Below are 21,241 nucleotides of genomic sequence, written 5' to 3'. Positions count from 1 at the left end.
CACTGAGCACCTGTATCCTCTTCTCTCTCTACTTATGGATGAATTTCCATCTCTCCATTGCACATTATTAACTCTGCTTTCTCTCCGGAGTCCTTCTGACTTCACATCTCATAGGGTCCATTGCACAAAGAATCCAAAGAATCCATGCACAGACAAACAAACACCAAAGGCCCTCTCATATAATGTGGACCTGTACAATACATACATTTTAACGTGATGGATCGTGGTCCATGCCTACTACCAACTATTCATACACTCTGTCATACTCATTGAATGTGTTGTAACTCCGTAATGATTCCTTCTGTACACATGACATCTATTGCACCTGTTCATCCTGGAGAAGGATCCTCCTCTGTTGCTCTCCTGAAGGTTTCTTACCTTTTTCCCCATGAAGTGTTTTTTGGGAGTTTTTCCTGATCCGATGTGAGGTTTTGGTACAGGGATGTCTATATGTACAGATTGCAAAGCACTCTGAGGTGAATTTGTAATTTCTGAGAATGGGCTATACAAAATAAACTGAATTGAATTGAAAAATGGTATGTCTTTCTCAGAATACAAGGACCTGAAGAGCAGTTTGTATTTTATTATCAAAAGTTACACAGAGGGTTTTTAAAAAGCCAACATTTCTTTTTACCTTGTGTTCTATCTGACCAACAAAAAAAACAAAAAAATACACAATACAAAATATTTCTCAGGCCGTTATTTAGTGTCTGATACTGTGGGGCTACGACCCTGGTGACATTTTACTTTGAATTTCCTCTTGGTTGTATTGTGTTGTCATTTAAACGAGGCGTTACTGTTTTGCCTCTTAAGCAAATAGAGGCTGATGAACTTCTTTTTGGATGAAATGTCGATGGATGTAGGATTCACCCTCAGAACCTCGATTTGCAAAAAATCTACCCACTCAATTTCAATGTACAACTTACTAAAGACAACATAGACATGTTTGTTTCTTTTCAGTTTTATTTGTAAATGCATCTTTGATAGAACAAAGAAAAAAATATATAATATATTCATATGTACTGAAACGTTAAGTCATGTACACATTTAGGGATTACACTAGAAATCTTCACAACCACTGATTTGTTGTAAGATATGGTATCAGAGTCGATCCGTGTTTCCTGGATGCCACAATGTACACTCCTGCATATTTACATACATTCATAGGATGCGATAAAACACCTGTGTTTACACAAGCATTAAAAATTCAAAAATTGAATGAAAGGAATGATGCGCATTGTGTGTCCATTGATGTCACATCAAAGTAACGTAAAATGGCCGGCTGAGGTCAAAGGCTGTCGGGGTGTCTCAGTAACCAATAAAGCAGAGTTGAGGCAGATTTTGTGTCAAGTCGTCAGCAAAATAACAGTCGAAATGATAACAGCAGACTGAGACGTTCAGCTCTGTGGCTTTGCACCGACTGTCACTTCAACACCCCGTTAAAATATGGATCACTGAAACGCCTGGTTTCTTTATGGTCCTGCTCTCCAGTCAGAACTCTGTGTTACAGTAAGGCCAGAGAAGCGATACGAATAGAAGACCAGCAAGTAGACACACACGACTTCATAAAACAACGAAACGAAGATCAAAAGGCCGAGTCAACAATCATCGTGCGCTTTAGGTGGATTTCCCATCTGGATTTTGTGTTGTGTTGCTGTGCCATTCTCTTCCTCGTGTCACAGCAGGTTTACAAAGTCAGCGGAAACGTTGTATGTTCAAACCCATTTGCGTTTCAGGAAATAAATAAGAGCACCTGTTTTTATAATAATTGTCACGCTGCGTTGCCAAAGTTGGTATTTTTACTTTTAAACTTTTAAAGTTGGTGTCTTTATGTAGGATCGGATACTTGCATGTGTCATTTTCTTCCATAAATCCAGCTCGAATGGAGCAGCTAGCTTTTTGAGGTTTTTTTTTGTCACTCATTAGAACGACTGCTGAGCCGCTGAGGTCACATTGCTAGCTAGCTATGCTGTTCCCCTCAGCAAACATTTGGATTTAAAACATCAGAGCTAAATTTGATAAACCGGTACGCTGCATAGTTATAGCAGCAAAGTCGGGGCCTGTAGTGCTTTAAAGCTCATAGAGTTCACCTGGGAGTTTCTAAGCCAACCAGAGGAGCGGTTGTGGATATGAAATGTGCCCAGCAAGCGCCGGCGATCCTTCCACACAGCCGTCTCTAAAGTTAAATCTCCCGGACAGACTGCTGTTAAGAATTGTTTCAATATTTTTAGTTCATTATGAAACTGTGAGGAACGGATTCAGACAAGATCACATCTTTCAGCTCTGCTCTTTTCAGGAACGAGGCTGGGTGGAGCTATGAGGTTTTGCCGACAGTTTGAGGATCCGATTGAGTCAAAAGATGTATTCATTAGCCCGTATTAACACTTTTCATTGGTCAAATATTTCCAATGACCAATAGAATTGATAAATATGGATATAGGAGGTTTCCGCCCGACAACGCCGAACCCAGGAAGACTACGGCGAGATTTCACAGATCTCTCCCTGTGCGTCAAAGGGTAACTGTACTGTCAATGAAAAACTATACTGGTAGTAGCTCATGAGAATCCCAGTGAACTTCCTCTGACTTCCTAAACATTGCATAAGACGAGGAATGTCCAAGACGTTGGCATCTTTCAGGAAGATAAAAGGCAGTTGTTTTGATCCAGGTCGCGCGGACTGTGACCAAAGATATCTCATAATTTAGACTGGATGAAAATAAACGTATCTTATCTTCTACCGAGGCATGCGATGAGCACCGAACAGACGTAAAGGAGTACGACATACCAAGGCACCATCAGCAACAACAACAACCTTCCGCTGATCACAGATTGGAGGATAACTGTGTCGGTTGACTTTTAAAACAATAAATTAGGACAATCGCGGACTGCTGAGACAAAAGCCGAGGCATGCTGCCACTCACATCATCAAACTGACAAGAGCGCAAATGAAAAGAAGAAAATGTGTGTTTCCACTTGCACCGTGCTCCAGCGGCCTAAGTCCGCATGAAATTGATCCCAGCGGTCCCAGAGATCCCAGCGTCAGTTTGCTGTGCGAACTGTCCGGCTGTTGCGTGGGAAACGGTGTACTTTGATGTGCTTCGACAGGTGGTCGCTGCGGGCGAACCTCTTCTCACAAACCGGACACTGGTAGGGTTTGACACCTGAGTGGGAGCGCCGGTGGCGAGACAGCTCGTCTGACCGGGAAAACCTGAGAGAAGAAGAGGAAGCAATGTTTTAATGTTCCACAAATGGGCAAAGTCAGAGGTGAACTGGTGTCACATGATGTGGACTCGAGGCACAAATCTGATGACCTCAGACTTAACTTGACAAAAATATGAATCAATAAAGACATGCAACTTGACTTTGACTTCAGCAAAAAATGACTTCGCCTAAAGCTAGTTTAGGCAATGTATTTTCGAAGAAGTTGTATTTGTTGAAATTGACTCTACATCCCGAAAGCAACCAATAAATCCAATACTCTGACCAAATAAATCAATAAAAAATCTGGTCTCTGTTGCTATTGCAGGAAGCTTATGGGGGAGTGGCCGTCGAGGTTGGATACTTTCAAAATGTTGCTGACTCTCGCTGGTTTCTCCAAATCTGCCCACCACAGCGTTGACGTTTGACTTTATATCTTTCCCAAACCCAAAGACTTTTTTTTCCGTCTCTCCTGACAACGGATATATTATATTGTAAGTTAATTTGACAGCGGCCAATCACGTAGTACAAGCGAGAGGGAAACCAGCATACCATCAAAATCTGACATCAAAACATCCAATTGAATTGACAAAGATCCCTTGAAATGTAATTAAGTGTAGCTCATCAACATTCATGACCATTCAATTGATCTGTCAAAATGGCAAAATGAAACTTGACGAGTAGACCCTCTCTCAGAGCAGACAAGGTCCTACTCTAGCAGTTTGAAAAGATGCTCACACTGAAAACCAGTTGCATAACACATCCAGAATCTGTCCAATGGATCCAAAAAAAACATTTACTTTCAGAGCAAACATCCCTTTGTGTTATAAGAACATTCAACAGTGCCAAACTTGAGTAAGTGCCACTAGCAGGTGATGCAATCAAAGACATAAACCTTGATTTTTCCCAGCGCCCTAGAGCTGTTATCTTCTATTTAGCTCTAGCAACTCTCTGTTTTTCCCAACATGGACACAACCCAGAGCCCCAAAGAGCAATTATCTGTCATGAGGATGAATGCTCGACATGTTGGTGCTACAACTCATTTGCCTGTAACTCATTTGGACCAGCAGATGAGACAGACGCTACTTGGCAAAGACGGCTACGAGGGCTTCTTCCCAGCAACCTAGTTCTCTGAAAATGGTTGTTCCCTGCCAGGCTCTGCACCAGATGTTGCTCTGGGATGCATCTTGTCAGGCGTAAACCTGACAAGATGATGAATATGTAATCAGGCCGCAACGCATTACCTTGTTTCTTTACTGCAGCTCCTTAGAAAGAAAAAAAGAAGAAAAAAAACTGTTGTAATGTAGATGCATCAAAAACCCAGGAAGGAACGTAATGTTTCTGCACTAAGACATGACTAATGACAACAAGCTGCTAAAGAGTAGGCAGTGACTTTGGGAAATGAGTCCGTTATTTTAGAGAGGTACATCTTCCAACCAGGGGATCACTGGTCCAATGTGATCCCATGGGAACCAACACATATATATGTGTTGGTTCCCATGGGATCACATTGTATGTATATATGTATGTATGTATGTATGTCTGTATGTATGCATGCATGCATGCACAGGGTATGTATATATATATACTGTATATATATATATGTACGTATGTATGCACACGGTATGTAGATATGTATGTATGTATATACATCTGTATGTATGTATGTGCACGTTATGTATGTATGTGTATGTATATATGTATTAGATTAGATATTCCTTTATTAGTCCCACAGTGGGGAAATTTCATGAATATATATATAGTATAAATGTATGTATGCATGCACACGGTATGTATATATATATATATATGTATATATATATATATATATATATATGTATGTATGCGCACAATATATTTAATTCCAGCATCATCCCCGCATGTGGGATGACATTTCACACAAAAGAGGCTCACGGCTTCAAACGGATGTTTCATATAATTCATGTCTGCCAGTGAACGGTGTGCATGCAAATCTGTTTGTAAGTTGTTTGTATAGATGGTCTCAATGTGTAAACAGAAATGCCAAATCACTGCCAATTCTGTAGTCTGACATTAGGCTGACATTATTGTACGATCACATATGTCACTCTTCATCACGTGACTGGGACAGGCCCGGTGAAAATCCACTCCTGTGGCAGTCTAGTTTCAACATCTGGTTTTGATCTGTTGCTAAGCGAAACAACAACGTATCAGAGAAGCATAACACATTCATGATGATTCTATCTGCTTCCAGTCCCACTTTGAAGCAGCTTTCTTTCTTTCATGGAATTGCATTTCATTTCATGTCAGCTAGAGCTGCGTTTAGTGAAACGGTTCAAGAACAGATATTTTTTTTTTTTTAAACCTCCAGGATGGCTAAACTGCAGAGGGATTAGAATACAACTCAATGTTGGATTGGATCTGTAGAGGCAGGCAAGGAAAAGCAGTCCATCCTGTGCAGACGTCTTCTTCTGCCCTTGAAAGAGAGGGGAGCACTGCATCCATTAAGCTCCGCTCTGGGTGTGTGGGCATATTACTCCCAGGAGTCCCTGCTTCAATCCTTCAACAGTCAGCCTGAAAGAGTTGAGAAACGCTGCCTGGGCTCCCCGACACCATGCTCTCTAGGAAGCAAACACAGGAACCCCAGCAACCGTTGTGCTGGACGGTTATAGCGTCTAAATGAATATAGAATTGCTCAATGATAACGCTGATATGCTTAAACATTGTCGGCCGTTATATAAAACGTAAAGATCAGAGCATCTTTCTTTGGGTGCAACGACTTTGATACTAACACAAGCTTCACAAGTCTGTGTGCTTAAAAACTCGCTTTAGGCCTCCCAGCCAAGTCACTCCCCAAATTATACTCATGAACCTTCATATAGAATAATGAATGTAAGCAATGAATACGGCTATCGTTAGTAGTCATAGCTGACAAGGTATAGCGGCTTGTGGAATATTCCGGTGCACTCACCATGAGTGAAGGGGCCTGAATGAAATGATTAGTGTGATGGTCACAGATAGCAGATTTATGTTCTCCTTTTTTCTTATTATAGAGCATTTTTTATTAATTTGTTGTGAGAATGTAACGAGAACTTCAACAAACCTAAAAAAAAATATGTTTTGAAAAACTACAAACTCTCGATGTAAAATCACTAAATGAAAGAAGAGTGAATAAGTTGCTGATCATTAAATGATTCCGTCAAAAGAGATCTGACTGTATCTGCCTGCAGAGCTGGGATCATGCCAGCTCCTCAGTACTAAAGTATGAGTAAAAAGTCTAAAAGTTACGACATAGTAATAACATCTCAAAATCAATTTCAAAAGTGTATTTATTTACTGAACTTAAATCATTAAAAGAACCTCACGGGAAGTAAGTGTCGACTTGCTGGGAATGAATAGTGTTTTAATTGATTCAGGAAATAAGTTGATCCGTAGCACACTTTTTAAATAACATACTTTTAAATATGTTGGGCTTGGGGGAAGATATCAAGTAATTGTTCTTAAGTCCAAGTGAAGTCCAGCTGCAAGTCTTTTTGACTCGAGTCCACGTCATGTGACTCTACTTCCCATCTTTTCTATCTGTTATGCTCAAGGCGGATAACCACCTGAGCTCAGGGCCCACAGCCCACAGGGGCCTCACGAGCACCAGTTACACTGGTTGTTATTTGTTTCCCCGTTTTTAAAATCTATGACTTAGGCCTTAATTATAGTAGTTTGTATTGCACAATTGTTGCACCAAATACCTCTGCATATAACAGGGTAGCACATGAGACATGAGGATGGTTGTGGTGTCTATACTTTCACAATACTAAATAAATTTTAAAAAGTGAAATTTGACATTTGGGTGAAATTGGTCTCCCTGGACAGTGTACATTTTGAATGTACAGTACCGTGCTCACTGGATCTTTCCATCCAGCCGTTCCCTCCCCGTCCCTCCCAGTCCATGTGAGGGAACCTTGACCGATCCCTCTCTGCCCTTTCATGCAGCGCGGCAGCCTGGACGTTCCTAGCCCACAGTCATGGTAACTATTCAACACTTTGTCTTTGTCCGCTCCACTTCCTCACTGCTGCTCCCTTCAAGTGATTGTGTGCAAAACTGAAACATGCCTTTTTCCCCCCCCTTCTATCAGCCTCTCTCAGCCCCCCCCCCCCCCCCCCACACACACACACACACACATATGCCACTACGAGCAGCGCCTTCTTCTTTTGTCTTAATAAACAAACAAATCTCAGTTACTTTCAGTTCCTTTTCTATTTGCTTGCTAATTTCACTACTTTTTTTCTCCTTTGGTTCCCCATTCCCCCTCATTTACCCCATCACATACAGTGGATTAGACACATGCACACGCACATGCATGCCCGCACACACACACACACAGGTTCCCACACACACACTTCACCAAACTACATCCTGCCTTGTGTGGACGGACAAGAGCCCTTTGTTAGTTGGAACACACAGCCTGGATTACTACCGCACAGAAATCTGCGGCTCCCCTCATTTGGACGCGCACAGCATTACAAGTACAGTACATGAGTGGTAGCGGGTTGCCAGGTTGGTGCTACAGTCAAATGGACCAACACAAAGCCTTTAAAGGGATATTATTGATCACTCAGGACATGCATGCAAACCGGGGAGCTATCAAAGAGTGGATGTATAAAAGAGAAGGCTCCTCCAAGACTAATCTCTGCAAGCTGTGACAGCTAGAAGCCAAATGACACAACAGCAATCTGGCTTTGGTTGGTTTTGACTAGTGTGTTCATGCAGGTAAATGTAAGCATTCCATATGGATAGACCACATGAAAAACACACACGCCATGTCAGTACATGTCACTGAGTGGTCTTAGTTCTGAGTGTTTGTGTGTGAGTGTGGTCTGTGCCAGGTTTCATATTTCTCCTTATTCATGAAGTAATGGTTTATATACAGGCTAACTCAACACGCCTCTGCAATCAAGGAAAATTAATTAAATAATAAGCTGCTGATTCTGGAAGTATCATCCCTACAGGCAACTCCCTATTCAGTTTCCTTTACTGTTCTGTGCATTGGTTAATAGCAAACAACCATGAGCCGAGAAAAGTTTTAAACTGTACGATTTCTAACACAATTTTCTATCTGTTTTGCTGATGATTCAAAAAGGAAAACTTCGACGCAGATGTTTTACTTTGAAAGAATGCAGCAATGACATGTGGTTAATGCTGTTAGGTGATTAGTTAGGCAACAAAACTACTTGGATAATGTTTGAATAAATATCATCGGTTGTGTTAAGATCCGAATGTAACATCGCAACGTAAAAATATAACAAAGTTTTGAACAACGGCGCGGACATACCTTAACTGAACAACTTCACGGAAACATGTAATGGGAGCGTTAACTCCACGTCTACGTCTCTTTGGTGACAGCCCGGTGTTTTAGACCCAACCACACACCTACCCACCCATAGGTATTAGTCCCACAGTGGGGAAATTTCATGAATATATATATAGTATAAATGTATGTATGCATGCACACGGTATGTATATATATATATATAGTATATATATATATATATATATTGTATGTATGCGCACAATATATTTAATTCCAGCATCATCCCCGCATGTGGGATGACATTTCACACAAAAGAGGCTCACGGCTTCAAACGGATGTTTCATATAATTCATGTCTGCCAGTGAACGGTGTGCATGCAAATCTGTTTGTAAGTTGTTTGTATAGATGGTCTCAATGTGTAAACAGAAATGCCAAATCACTGCCAATTCTGTAGTCTGACATTAGGCTGACATTATTGTACGATCACATATGTCACTCTTCATCACGTGACTGGGACAGGCCCGGTGAAAATCCACTCCTGTGGCAGTCTAGTTTCAACATCTGGTTTTGATCTGTTGCTAAGCGAAACAACAACGTATCAGAGAAGCATAACACATTCATGATGATTCTATCTGCTTCCAGTCCCACTTTGAAGCAGCTTTCTTTCTTTCATGGAATTGCATTTCATTTCATGTCAGCTAGAGCTGCGTTTAGTGAAACGGTTCAAGAACAGATATTTTTTTTTTTTAAACCTCCAGGATGGCTAAACTGCAGAGGGATTAGAATACAACTCAATGTTGGATTGGATCTGTAGAGGCAGGCAAGGAAAAGCAGTCCATCCTGTGCAGACGTCTTCTTCTGCCCTTGAAAGAGAGGGGAGCACTGCATCCATTAAGCTCCGCTCTGGGTGTGTGGGCATATTACTCCCCAGGGAGTCCCTGCTTCAATCCTTCAACAGTCAGCCTGAAAGAGTTGAGAAACGCTGCCTGGGCTCCCCGACACCATGCTCTCTAGGAAGCAAACACAGGAACCCCAGCAACCGTTGTGCTGGACGGTTATAGCGTCTAAATGAATATAGAATTGCTCAATGATAACGCTGATATGCTTAAACATTGTCGGCCGTTATATAAAACGTAAAGATCAGAGCATCTTTCTTTGGGTGCAACGACTTTGATACTAACACAAGCTTCACAAGTCTGTGTGCTTAAAAACTCGCTTTAGGCCTCCCAGCCAAGTCACTCCCCCAAATTATACTCATGAACCTTCATATAGAATAATGAATGTAAGCAATGAATACGGCTATCGTTAGTAGTCATAGCTGACAAGGTATAGCGGCTTGTGGAATATTCCGGTGCACTCACCATGAGTGAAGGGGCCTGAATGAAATGATTAGTGTGATGGTCACAGATAGCAGATTTATGTTCTCCTTTTTTCTTATTATAGAGCATTTTTTTTATTAATTTGTTGTGAGAATGTAACGAGAACTTCAACAAACCTAAAAAAAAATATGTTTTGAAAAAACTACAAACTCTCGATGTAAAATCACTAAATGAAAGAAGAGTGAATAAGTTGCTGATCATTAAATGATTCCGTCAAAAGAGATCTGACTGTATCTGCCTGCAGAGCTGGGATCATGCCAGCTCCTCAGTACTAAAGTATGAGTAAAAAGTCTAAAAGTTACGACATAGTAATAACATCTCAAAATCAATTTCAAAAGTGTATTTATTTACTGAACTTAAATCATTAAAAGAACCTCACGGGAAGTAAGTGTCGACTTGCTGGGAATGAATAGTGTTTTAATTGATTCAGGAAATAAGTTGATCCGTAGCACACTTTTTAAATAACATACTTTTTAAATATGTTGGGCTTGGGGGAAGATATCAAGTAATTGTTCTTAAGTCCAAGTGAAGTCCAGCTGCAAGTCTTTTTTGACTCGAGTCCACGTCATGTGACTCTACTTCCCATCTTTTCTATCTGTTATGCTCAAGGGCGGATAACCACCTGAGCTCAGGGCCCACGGCCCACAGGGGCCTCACGAGCACCAGTTACACTGGTTGTTATTTGTTTCCCCCGTTTTTTAAAATCTATGACTTAGGCCTTAATTATAGTAGTTTGTATTGCACAATTGTTGCACCAAATACCTCTGCATATAACAGGGTAGCACATGAGACATGAGGATGGTTGTGGTGTCTATACTTTCACAATACTAAATAAATTTTAAAAAAGTGAAATTTGACATTTGGGTGAAATTGGTCTCCCTGGACAGTGTACATTTTGAATGTACAGTACCGTGCTCACTGGATCTTTCCATCCAGCCGTTCCCTCCCCGTCCCTCCCAGTCCATGTGAGGGAACCTTGACCGATCCCTCTCTGCCCTTTCATGCAGCGCGGCAGCCTGGACGTTCCTAGCCCACAGTCATGGTAACTATTCAACACTTTGTCTTTGTCCGCTCCACTTCCTCACTGCTGCTCCCTTCAAGTGATTGTGTGCAAAACTGAAACATGCCTTTTTCCCCCTTCTATCAGCCTCTCTCAGCCCCCCCCCCCCCCCCACACACACACACACACACATATGCCACTACGAGCAGCGCCTTCTTCTTTTGTCTTAAAAAACAAACAAATCTCAGTTACTTTCAGTTCCTTTTCTATTTGCTTGCTAATTTCACTACTTTTTTTCTCCTTTGGTTCCCCATTCCCCCTCATTTACCCCATCACATACAGTGGATTAGACACATGCACACGCACATGCATGCCCGCACACACACACACACAGGTTCCCACACACACACTTCACCAAACTACATCCTGCCTTGTGTGGACGGACAAGAGCCCTTTGTTAGTTGGAACACACAGCCTGGATTACTACCGCACAGAAATCTGCGGCTCCCCTCATTTGGACGCGCACAGCATTACAAGTACAGTACATGAGTGGTAGCGGGTTGCCAGGTTGGTGCTACAGTCAAATGGACCAACACAAAGCCTTTAAAGGGATATTATTGATCACTCAGGACATGCATGCAAACCGGGGAGCTATCAAAGAGTGGATGTATAAAAGAGAAGGCTCCTCCAAGACTAATCTCTGCAAGCTGTGACAGCTAGAAGCCAAATGACACAACAGCAATCTGGCTTTGGTTGGTTTTGACTAGTGTGTTCATGCAGGTAAATGTAAGCATTCCATATGGATAGACCACATGAAAAACACACACGCCATGTCAGTACATGTCACTGAGTGGTCTTAGTTCTGAGTGTTTGTGTGTGAGTGTGGTCTGTGCCAGGTTTCATATTTCTCCTTATTCATGAAGTAATGGTTTATATACAGGCTAACTCAACACGCCTCTGCAATCAAGGAAAATTAATTAAATAATAAGCTGCTGATTCTGGAAGTATCATCCCTACAGGCAACTCCCTATTCAGTTTCCTTTACTGTTCTGTGCATTGGTTAATAGCAAACAACGGTGGGGGCGGATTTGGATATCAAGGCGCATGCTGTTGTTGCCCGCTCCTCTGAATAAACAAACCTTTTAAACAGGTTTTATAAAACCAGTCATAAATATGAGTCGAATCTTGTAAGATAACATAAACATAGAAAGCAGCAAGGTTCAAGTATGGCCATTTTTCAAGGGGAAGAGACCATCCCATCTGTGAGGTGAATGTTTGACGTCGTCACCCAGAGGCTTTTATATTCAAACGTAACAACAAATACATTCATTCAGTCAACACTCGTACCCACCTCCATCCACAGCCTTGCCAGTTGCAGGCGAAAGGCTTTTCCCCCGTGTGCCTCCTCAGGTGGGCCTTTAGATGGCTGCTCTTGGTGTACATCTTGGTGCAGCCAGGGAAAGTGCATTTGTGCATTTTGATAAGATCCGCCACCGGGTTCTTCTGGAACTTTTGACCTCCAACGAGTATGCCTGAGCCCTGGCCGGCTGAGCCGTCCCCGAGCGGCTTGGCCGCAATGGGGACGGGAGCAATGCGTACAAACTTGGATGAGACGTTAAGGCTGGTGCAGGGCACGATGTGGGGCACCAGGGCAAAGGTCTGACCTTGGATGTTGACCAGTAGCTGTGCAATTTTGATGTCGGCGGCTGGGGCAGGCGGCGGGGGCTGGACCACTGGGGTAATCGGCGCTACCGTGGGCTCCTGCTTGATCTGAAGGGGCTGAATCTGAAGGACAACCGGCATCCCGCTACCGTTTTTGCCACCATCTGATGATGACGATGTGTTGACTGAAGCATTCCTGTCCCCTGTGCTGGATTCATATGTGGGGTTAACTGCTTTAGTTGTGGTCTCACTGGAGGCCGCAGTGGCCAGGCCAGTAGTGCTGGCGGTGGGGACAGTTTGGTCTGAATACTTGGCCTCCGGCTTAGGCTCAGGGGAGGCTTCCCTGCACCACTCCAAGCCAACTTCTAGACCAAGAGCCTCCTCCATTCCCACTCCCAATCCTGAACAACCCTCTCGGATTTCCTGCTTCATCGTTACCACCTCCATATTCTCCTCCAGGAATTCTTCGATCTCTTCCAGTGTGGGCTGGAAACACCCTTCAAGTTGTTCCTCTGTGTCCACATTGGCCCAGGATAGGAAGTCAAAATGTTCCTCCTTCACAGGCTGGCGTTTGGGGGGCTCGTCTCTCCGTGAGTCCCAGAAGAAAGTGGATAATGGTAGAGGTGCAACAGACCCTGCGAGCACACTGTTGGCACCCCCTAAAGAGGCTTGGGACAGCAGGTGATCCAGGATGCTGTCCTGGCTCTCAGCACTAGAGTTGCTGCCATAGCTGGAGCTGAGCACCTGGGAGTCGGGGCTGGAACAGGAACGAGGGCTGGACGACTCGCTCCGGTCGTCCTCCGAAAATGGCGAAGGCATCACCTGGTATGAGCTCAGGTGCGTCACCATGTCAGACAGCCGGTAGGCCAGCGAGGAGCCACTGTAAGGAAGAAAAGTCCCCTCGCTAACTGGGAAGTTGTCCACCATTCCTGGGCCCTTCCAAGCGGCCGTCTCTTGTTGGAATCTGTGGTTCGGGTGATTTGTAATTCCTTCTGCTGCTGGGAAAGTTAGGCCATACAAACCCAGGTCACACCTGGTGTTTCTCTCTCAGGGGGGAAATAAAAGGTGTCACAGAAACACTCTTACAATCCAAGGTCTCCAGCCGGGAAACAGTGTGTCTAAAGAGAAACAAACAGAGACAGAGAGAAGAGATTCAAGACTTAATCCCATGGGTGCATATAGTGCTCAAATTTAAAAAAGCACAGTGCCTGACTTTAAACTGAGAGCATGAGGTGAGGAAATATGTACTGAAAAATGTGTCCTTTGATACATCTGTCAGTCCATATGACATGCTAGTTACAGTCTGTGTATGAAAATCCTAAAATGTAACTATTGATTTAAGAGCAGCCACACTATCAGCAAAGTGGAAAAATACCTTTATGACATAACAGAAATGATACGGTCACGTTTTGTCATCTGCTGTTGGCCTACTACACGTATTTATGAATGACATATATAATAACAATGTTATTGTTCAATAACCACATCGTATTTTATATTGGCCCATTTAAGTATGAGGCTATAAAGATCAGTAGGCTACAGTGGCTTTTCCACGTGGGTTTAAGAACAGTAAGAGTACATTGTGTATTTGTAATAATATGTCGGTCATTCTCAGCCCCCTCCCACCTCTATGCTCCCACCCTATGCAGGGGCCCCTCGCATGGTCTGAGTGACCGAGAGTAAACTCGACCAGAGGGGGAGAAAAAAACAAAAACTGTCTTTATTATTATCAGAAAACACCGCACGGGGCAGCTGGGAGCGGTTTCATATTTCTCCTTATTCATGAAGTAATGGTTTATATACAGGCTAACTCAACACGCCTCTGCAATCAAGGAAAATTAATTAAATAATAAGCTGCTGATTCTGGAAGTATCATCCCTACAGGCAACTCCCTATTCAGTTTCCTTTACTGTTCTGTGCATTGGTTAATAGCAAACAACCATGAGCCGAGAAAAGTTTTAAACTGTACGATTTCTAACACAATTTTCTATCTGTTTTGCTGATGATTCAAAAAGGAAAACTTCGACGCAGATGTTTTACTTTGAAAGAATGCAGCAATGACATGTGGTTAATGCTGTTAGGTGATTAGTTAGGCAACAAAACTACTTGGATAATGTTTGAATAAATATCATCGGTTGTGTTAAGATCCGAATGTAACATCGCAACGTAAAAATATAACAAAGTTTTGAACAACGGCGCGGACATACCTTAACTGAACAACTTCACGGAAACATGTAATGGGAGCGTTAACTCCACGTCTACGTCTCTTTGGTGACAGCCCGGTGTTTTAGACCCAACCACCACACCTACCCACCCATAGGTGGTAGTTGCAACAAGACTCTGAAGAAAACAAAAGTGAAACGGTTGTCTTTGTAACAGCGGCACCAGCGGAGGGGAGTCTCACTGGATGACCTGATGTCCTCAGGAAATAAGCCAACTCTGGCAACTCTGGGCTCAAGTCACACTCCGTCACACACACACACACACACACACACACTTTGAGACTGATGATATAAATAGGCCCTTAATTTAATGAGCAAAGAAATTGCCTTACTGATGGAGATATATAAGTTCGTTCTTCGCCTTTCTCCATTACACACAGCAGGTTCCAAATTAGATCTGGCTGCTTCAAACTGAGCATACACAAATACACAAACACCCACACACACATACTCGCACTGCCCCAGCAACCGCACAGCTGTCGAGCCTCAACAGGAGGTGGCCATGTTGTGCCCATGTGACTGCAGCCCACATGCTCCGTCCCAGATTTAGTTTGCCTCGTCAAAGAAAAGACACCAGGCTATTTTCGCACAGATCTCTCACTGCCTGACAAGAAGTGTGATTGTGCAACCGCCGCATCTCATCATTCCAATTAACACTTGGTAGGCTGCATGACAGCAATTAGGATCTATTCAGCTCCAGGGCTCGGAGAAAAGAAGAAAAAAAACCTTGCTCTGCTTGTCTATTACAGATCCTTGAATCACTGAGAGCGTCCTGTATCAAGGCTGCAGCATGTGGCTTGATAATCAACCCTATTCCAAATAATGACATTCATCTTGTTCTCTCATTTTTAGTAGCTTGAAGCTTTGGTAGGGTGGGGGGGGGCGGGATTTGGATATCAAGGCGCATGCTGTTGTTGCCCGCTCCTCTGAATAAACAAACCTTTTAAACAGGTTTTATAAAACCAGTCATAAATATGAGTCGAATCTTGTAAGATAACATAAACATAGAAAGCAGCAAGGTTCAAGTATGGCCATTTTTCAAGGGGAAGAGACCATCCCATCTGTGAGGTGAATGTTTGACGTCGTCACCCAGAGGCTTTTATATTCAAACGTAACAACAAATACATTCATTCAGTCAACACTCGTACCCACCTCCATCCACAGCCTTGCCAGTTGCAGGCGAAAGGCTTTTCCCCCGTGTGCCTCCTCAGGTGGGCCTTTAGATGGCTGCTCTTGGTGTACATCTTGGTGCAGCCAGGGAAAGTGCATTTGTGCATTTTGATAAGATCCGCCACCGGGTTCTTCTGGAACTTTTGACCTCCAACGAGTATGCCTGAGCCCTGGCCGGCTGAGCCGTCCCCGAGCGGCTTGGCCGCAATGGGGACGGGAGCAATGCGTACAAACTTGGATGAGACGTTAAGGCTGGTGCAGGGCACGATGTGGGGCACCAGGGCAAAGGTCTGACCTTGGATGTTGACCAGTAGCTGTGCAATTTTGATGTCGGCGGCTGGGGCAGGCGGCGGGGGCTGGACCACTGGGGTAATCGGCGCTACCGTGGGCTCCTGCTTGATCTGAAGGGGCTGAATCTGAAGGACAACCGGCATCCCGCTACTGTTTTGCCACCATCTGATGATGACGATGTGTTGACTGAAGCATTCCTGTCCCCTGTGCTGGATTCATATGTGGGGTTAACTGCTTTAGTTGTGGTCTCACTGAGGCCGCAGTGGCCAGGCCAGTAGTGCTGGCGGTGGGGACAGTTTGGTCTGAATACTTGGCCTCCGGCTTAGGCTCAGGGAGGCTTCCTGCACCACTCCAAGCCAACTTCTAGACCAAGAGCCTCCTCCATTCCCACTCCCAATCCTGAACAACCCTCTCGGATTTCCTGCTTCATCGTTACCACCTCCATATTCTCCTCCAGGAATTCTTGATCTCTTCCAGTGTGGGCTGGAAACACCCTCCAAGTTGTTCCTCTGTGTCCACATTGGCCCAGGATAGGAAGTCAAAATGTTCCTCCTTCACAGGCTGGCGTTTGGGGGGCTCGTCTCTCCGTGAGTCCCAGAAGAAAGTGGATAATGGTAGAGGTGCAACAGACCCTGCGAGCACACTGTTGGCACCCCCTAAAGAGGCTTGGGACAGCAGGTGATCCAGGATGCTGTCCTGGCTCTCAGCACTAGAGTTGCTGCCATAGCTGGAGCTGAGCACCTGGGAGTCGGGGCTGGAACAGGAACGAGGGCTGGACGACTCGCTCCGGTCGTCCTCCGAAAATGGCGAAGGCATCACCTGGTATGAGCTCAGGTGCGTCACCATGTCAGACAGCCGGTAGGCCAGCGAGGAGCCACTGTAAGGAAGAAAAGTCCCCTCGCTAACTGGGAAGTTGTCCACCATTCCTGGGCCCTTCCAAGCGGCCGTCTCTTGTTGGAATCTGTGGTTCGGGTGATTTGTAATTCCTTCTGCTGCTGGGAAAGTTAGGCCATACAAACCCAGGTCACACCTGGTGTTTCTCTCTCAGGGGAAATAAAAGGTGTCACAGAAACACTCTTACAATCCAAGGTCTCCAGCCGGGAAACAGTGTGTCTAAAGAGAAACAAACAGAGACAGAGAGAAGAGATTCAAGACTTAATCCCATGGGTGCATATAGTGCTCACATTTAAAAAAGCACAGTGCCTGACTTTAAACTGAGAGCATGAGGTGAGGAAATATGTACTGAAAAATGTGTCCTTTGATACATCTGTCAGTCCATATGACATGCTAGTTACAGTCTGTGTATGAAAATCCTAAAATGTAACTATTGATTTAAGAGCAGCCACACTATCAGCAAAGTGGAAAAATACCTTTATGACATAACAGAAATGATACGGTCACGTTTTGTCATCTGCTGTTGGCCTACTACACGTATTTATGAATGACATATATAATAACAATGTTATTGTTCAATAACCACATCGTATTTTATATTGGCCCATTTAAGTATGAGGCTATAAAGATCAGTAGGCTACAGTGGCTTTTCCACGTGGGTTTAAGAACAGTAAGAGTACATTGTGTATTTGTAATAATATGTCGGTCATTCTCAGCCCCCTCCCACCTCTATGCTCCCACCCTATGCAGGGGCCCCTCGCATGGTCTGAGTGACCGAGAGTAAACTCGACCAGAGGGGGAGAAAAAAACAAAAACTGTCTTTATTATTATCAGAAAACACCGCACGGGGCAGCTGGGAGCAGTGCGCGTAAATCACCTGCTCTGCTTGTTTACGGGTCAATTAAAGGGCGGCAAATCAGTCACTGCGCTGCCTCTGAAGACCGGGAGATGTTTTTGTTTATATATATATAGTCAGTCATTAGATTCATCATTACAACGTGCACCCTCGGCGCGTTATTGTCGCCTCCTGCGGGGCACATTTGGATTCATTTCACATGTGTTCCTCGAGAGGAAAACAACTGCTTTCTACAGCCGGGGCCTCGCGACTGTAACTACAACTGAACAATATATATATATTTTAAGAATATCAAAAATTGTAATCTTAACCATTAACACCGGACAGACAGGCGGCATGGGTCGCAGAACTTAAGAGAAAACCACACGCGCATCGGCGAGCAGGAAAAACAAAACTATTTTTTATTTTTTACGAATTTAAAGTGCGTTCTGCTGTTAATTAAACTGCCGCAATAATAAGTGCATCGACATTTGACCCTGTTTTCTGACCCGTCCTCTCGCGCCGTGCATAACGCATGAGTAGGCGCGCGTCTCCGCGGCTCAACGTAAACATGTTTTCGTCCAGCCCGCTGCAGCATATGGCACCGAGCGGATACACGCGCACGCTGCACACACTGTTTCATAACAAATAATACATTTTTTTAAAAACACTCATACCTCGTTCAATCAAAAGCAATATAATCCAAAAGCAAAAGGAGCGCGGGGAGTAATATGTGTGTATCCGTTGTATCCGACGCGGCAGTGTGTTGCCCTTGAGACTCGCCATGCAGCGGCGTTGCGACTGGACTGAGCGCTGACTGAGTTCTACTATATGACCGTCACATGACTGCCAGAGTGCGTTCTGGGGTTAGTCTACTGTAGTGAGAAATAAGAGGCTGCTGCTGAAGGCTCGTCTCCGCTCTGCAGCCCCATTGGTCGGTTGTGGTGGGATGGAGGCGGGCCCTGTGGCCCGTCACTCAGAGGTTCTGCTCGGTGGAACAACATGTGGGACGCCCCCCCCCCCCCGCGACCGAAGGCGCGCCTCCACGACAAACAACGATCACGTGGGGACGTGCGTTAAGTTGGTCAGATGGACACAGGGATACATGCTTTCATGCAAATCCACAGTTGTTTTTGTTGTTGTTTTTAAGTAGATTTTACAAGACAAAAACAGTGTATAACAGATTGCTTTATGTTTAAAATAAGATGTATTGCTTTCAATGATCCGACTGATTTTAGTTGTTTATGGGATTTTGTCCAGGGTCAGTTATGTTTAAGTTGTATTTATTTGCACAGGTTCAAATCAAAGACATATAAGTATATTTCCAACATAATAAAAAATGTGGTTAGACAGCACGTGCTGAACATCTTGAAAAATATAAAGTTCTGATTTGTATCTGACACTGAAAACAAAAATAAAACCGTGCACCATACTTTCTCCATCGAGTGTTACAGGAAGGAGTCCTAAATCCAATGGACATCTAAGAAGGAAGGGCCAAACATCACAGTTATAGAGCATCTTTGTTACCAATAAAGCCAACCTTTAGGAGGAGCCAACTCTCTAAATAATACTTCTTGATATTTTCATGCATTGAAGCTAATACAATATGCTTTTTCTAAATATGGACCTTTTCTAGCGATAATTAAAATTATAATGATGTCACGATGACATAATGACCCTAACTTGCCTGAAACCTGCAAGTGAGTCGTATTTTTGCACTTTGAATTCCCCTTAATTTCAGTCCAGCAGCTATGAACGATATTACTGGATGACATCATCGGAGAGCGTGCGTCAACCAAGCTTGACATTCATCCTAAAACAAAAAAAACAAACAAGAATCTGTTATCGGAACGATGAACTGTTAACAACCCAACAATTCTCGTGTTTGTTCCAAAAGAGAGAAGAAGACTTTGTCTTTCAGTGAACAGCATTTGGTGAATGAACTGCAGTAGCGTTGTGTTCATGGTGTTGTTTTTATTATATAGTTGATATCGTTCCTTCTGATGTGAATACTGTTGGAATGGCTCATGCTCTTGAGTGTGCCGTGCTTTAGTGCCGTAGTTGTGTTGGTTTGTGTTATTGTAATCAGTTGAAAGCTGGTCAGTGCTTTACTCATTACCCCTCGTCATTGAACTCGTTGTTATTGTTTTAAATGGTTTTACTACTTTTTAAACAGTGTATTATTTTACTTTAATGGTTTTGTAATCAGTGTTTAAATAGTATGTTCTTCTTACATTTAAAATGCTGTACTTTGCACTTTGCATTGTGTGTTTTTATTCTGTACTGTTTGTTATTGTGTTGTTTTTTCATGTTTGTGTTTGTAAGGTCTGTCAGGGCAGCTGCTGAAGCTGAAGCTACAGCTACACCTGTACAGTGCACATTTATGTTTTAACTGTACATGGTCCCTTTTAAATAAAGATAATAATAATACATTATTATTATTATTATTATTATTATTATGAATAAATGTGGTTATTGTGAATTTGTTCTTGTCATTGTGTTAACTACGTTGATGTGGACTACATGCATTGTCTATTAATGACCACAGCATCCCCTCATGCGCCTAAGTGTATTTATAGTGTGTGTGTGTGTGTGTGTTGCGCTTCATGTATCATTTTATTTCACAAGTGTTGCAGTGTTATGTGAATATGAGGTGTTTACACAAAACAAATAATAACTTACAGCTGTGGCATCATGATGAGTTATTAGGTTGTTCAGCTGTCGTAAGACGGCACGGAAGGCCCAGGTAGAAAATGCACGGCCCGCCACCAATCAATATACAGTCCAACGGTCGGGAACTTGAAAAACGAGATCCAACATGATATTCCAGTAGCTGCTTCAGAGGTGTTAGTAAGTGGATTGTGTTGCCCGTGACGAGCCATGCTCGCTGGACAGTCTAAACCAAGCTATGCCGCTGACATCTCCAGTTTCACGTCTGCTGTTGCCGTTTGCCAACATGGGCTTTGACTAACTTGCTCTGAGAGATCAGAAGTTTATCTTTAGTTTCTTTCCCAGACCGTAAAACCACAAACAGCTCAAGTAGTCAAAGCTTAAAACAAACTTAAAACAAGAAGATTGGCTTGCAGTCTTTCTCTCAGTCAACTTCCACATACACTCTCATACAACGCTTCCTACGATATCTTAGTTATTTCTCATTTTTTGTGCGTTCTCTTATGCAATTCCCGGCAAGAAGAGTGATTTGTGCACCTTCGCATGCCCCTGCAGTGCAGAACCTGTTGTACTTGGTTCAGTTTTGGAAAAGATTGTGATTTAGGTTATGTAAAAAAAGTGACAAAAGTACAGTAA

The 21,241-nt window shown here is 43.4% G+C and overlaps 1 protein-coding gene and 1 pseudogene across 1 annotated transcript; both read right to left on the bottom strand.

Annotated features, from left to right (window-relative positions):
- Positions 1-563: 563 nt before the first annotated feature.
- Positions 564-13,637, bottom strand: LOC130208981 (Krueppel-like factor 15). The gene is made up of 2 exons (XM_056438457.1): positions 12,213-13,637; positions 564-3,207 (listed from the first exon to the last, which is right to left on the bottom strand). The coding sequence occupies exons 1-2, from the start codon at positions 13,448-13,450 to the stop codon at positions 3,039-3,041; spliced, it is 1,407 nt and encodes a 468-aa protein (XP_056294432.1). The 5' UTR covers positions 13,451-13,637; the 3' UTR covers positions 564-3,038.
- A 688-nt stretch (positions 13,638-14,325) lies between these two features.
- On the bottom strand, positions 14,326-18,846 carry LOC130208982 (Krueppel-like factor 15; annotated as a pseudogene).
- Positions 18,847-21,241: the final 2,395 nt, after the last annotated feature.

Source organism: Pseudoliparis swirei, chromosome 18 (assembly GCF_029220125.1).
Source record: "Pseudoliparis swirei isolate HS2019 ecotype Mariana Trench chromosome 18, NWPU_hadal_v1, whole genome shotgun sequence".
Taxonomy (NCBI): Eukaryota; Metazoa; Chordata; class Actinopteri; order Perciformes; family Liparidae; genus Pseudoliparis; species Pseudoliparis swirei.
This window is presented reverse-complemented; position numbering and strand designations above follow the sequence as displayed.